General features: G+C 46.7%; 1 protein-coding gene across 1 annotated transcript in view; it reads right to left on the minus strand.

Moving 5' to 3' along the window:
• LOC103775530 (C-type lectin domain family 2 member L-like) overlaps window positions 1-2,695 on the minus strand; it is a 4,606-nt gene extending 1,911 nt beyond the window's left edge. Inside the window, exons 1-3 of the mRNA XM_008942990.1 lie at window positions 2,686-2,695; window positions 1,852-1,935; window positions 986-1,170 (exon numbers count right to left, since the gene is read on the minus strand). Coding sequence (XP_008941238.1) covers window positions 986-1,170; window positions 1,852-1,935; window positions 2,686-2,695 — 279 coding nt within the window. The remainder of the gene's footprint in view (window positions 1-985; window positions 1,171-1,851; window positions 1,936-2,685) is intronic.
• Window positions 2,696-2,705: the final 10 nt, after the last annotated feature.

Raw genomic sequence — 2,705 nt, forward strand, 5'->3', positions numbered from 1 at the left:
ACAGCAGTGTGCCCTTGTGGCCAGGAGGGCCAATGGTATCCTGGGCTGCATTAAGAGAAGTGTGTCCAGCAGAACAAGGGAGGTCCTCCTCCCCATCTACTCTGCCCTGGAGAGACCCCACCTGGAGTATTGTGTCCATTTCTAGGCTCCCTATTTCCAGAGGGACAGAGATCTACTCGAGAGAGTCCAGCGAAGGGCTATGAGGATGACTGGGGGACTGGAATGCCTGCCTTATGAGGAGAGGCTGAGGGACCTGGGGCTTTTTAGTCCAGAGAAGAGATGAGTTAGGGGGCATCTAATTAATGTGTATAAATAGATGAGGACTGGGTGTGAATAAGAAAGAGGCAACCCCTTTTTAATTGTAACCTGTGATAGGACAAGGGGCAATGGATACAAGCTGGAGCACAGGAAGTTCCACCTCAACATGAGGAAGAACTTCTTTCCTGTAAGGGTTCCAGAGCAATGGAACAGGCTCCCCAGGGAGGTTGTGGAGTCTCCCACCCGGCAGACTTTTCAGACCCGTCTGGATGCTTTCCTGTGTGACCTGCCCTAGACTAGATGGTCCTGCTCTGGCAGGGGGGTTGGACTCAATGGTCTCCAGAGGTCCCTTCCAACCCCTAACATTCTGTGATTCTGTGAAGCTATCTTGCTAGGAGAGAACAATTGTCTAATTAAAGATAAATGAGAAGCAACAGTGTTTACCCTGATAGTTGCTTTCAGTGTGAGTATTTATAGCTGTGAGCAGCACCAAATTTAACTCAGGTAAGCCTTGGGCATTTTCTAAAACATCAACTGCTAAAACCAAAGTTTGCTGTTTGCAGGGAGAGGAGGAATGCAGCTTTTTGCAAGCTGTGACTTGTCATGGTCTTTGCATCAGCTTTCAAACCATGCAGCTTAGGAGGCTAGAGGAACACCTTGGTTTTTTGCGCAGCTTCCTAGAAGTGAGATGGGCTGAAACCAAGACCCCCCCTTTTTGTTCTCTTACCAGTTCCTGATGATTTTCTATCACCAAGAGGGAAGCATTGTGCAATGAGCAGAGGCTCTGACTAGAGTTCCAGCTGGCTTCTTTCTCTGAGAGGTAGTAGCATTTCCTCTGGAAATACAGCCAACCTGATGGGCAAAGTTCCAAGGAAGGGCAGACAGGAAAATCTTTGGCTGAAGAACGGTTTACTGCAAAAAGGCAAAAAAGAACCTACATGTTTCTTCCAACTGGAAAAGGCTTCTGGAGCTTTTTAGCTTGCTTTCTGTTTCACCTAAAATCATCGAAGTCTAAGCACAACATTACCACTTCTGCCCAGCTGAAATAATTACTGTAGACTAGTTACACACTCTGGCTTCAGCATCCTTATGGTTGCTGACATACCTTTAAAGTGATGATCAGGGGCAGGTTGGTAGAAGCAGCTGAGAAGGTGAAAACATCCTCCAAGGACTGTCCTACAACTTAAATATTTCTGAACAACTGTAGTTTTTGCAAGTGTTGCTTCCTTGCAGCTGAATTAAAAGCTTTCTTTATTATAATGTCATTTTTCCAAGGACTACAGATTGGTTGCAAAGAACAATCTTCCACTCACTGTTTTCTTGAATTTGGATTAAGACCAACAGTGACGTTGTAAACTTCAATGCCAGACTAACACTAAGACTGAACTGAGGACTTCCTAATACCACTGCAACTAGCAGAGTAATTTCTCCAGCACTGGATGATTACTTTAAACAATATGTCATGGCATCTATGTAACTTGAAAATAAGGTAAGTTCTGAATAAACCCTTTGAAGTTTTGAGGGATTTCTGACAGCTTATACCTCTATTAATTTCTAAGGCAAAATATATTTTAAAATGATTGACATACTTACCAAACTGAATACAGAAAATCAAAATAACAGCAGCAGTAAGGACTCCAGCAACACCTCGCCATAACCAGATATTTGAGAACAGACCTGAAAAAAGAAGTGTCAGGAATTAAAACCAAACCAAACAAAAACCACAACCAGCTGGCAGGGGAGTAGTGCCCAGGGCCCATGAAACCATTCCAAAAGAAGTTGCTCTCGGTGGAGAGCGGGCTGGGAGCAGAGCTGGACTAGGAAGTGTGTGACATTTAGGCTGTCACCACAAAGCTACTTAGCTAACAAGAACTCTGAATTACTCTGACTTTTAATTACATAATCCAAAAATTTCACCTTATAGTGAGGTACTTCCCAACGCTCCAAAGTGCTTAAAAGAAAAAAAAAGAAGTGAGCATAGAACAAATGAGGATGAAGACAGTAAGTCTGCAGTTGACCTGATGCCTAAACACGTAATGGATAAGAGAAATAAGACAACTCATCAGCTCTGGAGCCTCAGCTCTGAGGAACATCTGCTCTTATCCCATAGCAACAGTGTTTCAGACCCTCTTCTCCCTTCCAGGAGCCAGCAGTGAGCCGGGTTTTGAGGCAGGAAGGACCCACGAACTTGCCACAGTGTCTTGTGTCCAACTCTGCAGGCCGTGTCAAGGGACGAGGTGCCCCCGAACTCCTGCAGGGAAGGGGGGTCCCTTCTCACCGGTGGTCACTGCGTTGCCAGCACAGGGGTCTGCCCGGGCTGCCTCCCATCTCTGTGAAGGGACACGGCCCCCCGGCGGGCTGAGGTAGTCCCCACGCACAAGGTGAGCCCCCCGGGACGCTGGCACTGGGCCGGTTGGCGGCCCGCACCTCCGGCCATTTCTCGGGTG

The sequence above is a fragment of the Merops nubicus genome, unplaced genomic scaffold (genome assembly GCF_000691845.1).
Source record: "Merops nubicus isolate BGI_N331 unplaced genomic scaffold, ASM69184v1 scaffold11346, whole genome shotgun sequence".
In the NCBI taxonomy this organism is placed as follows: Eukaryota; Metazoa; Chordata; class Aves; order Coraciiformes; family Meropidae; genus Merops; species Merops nubicus.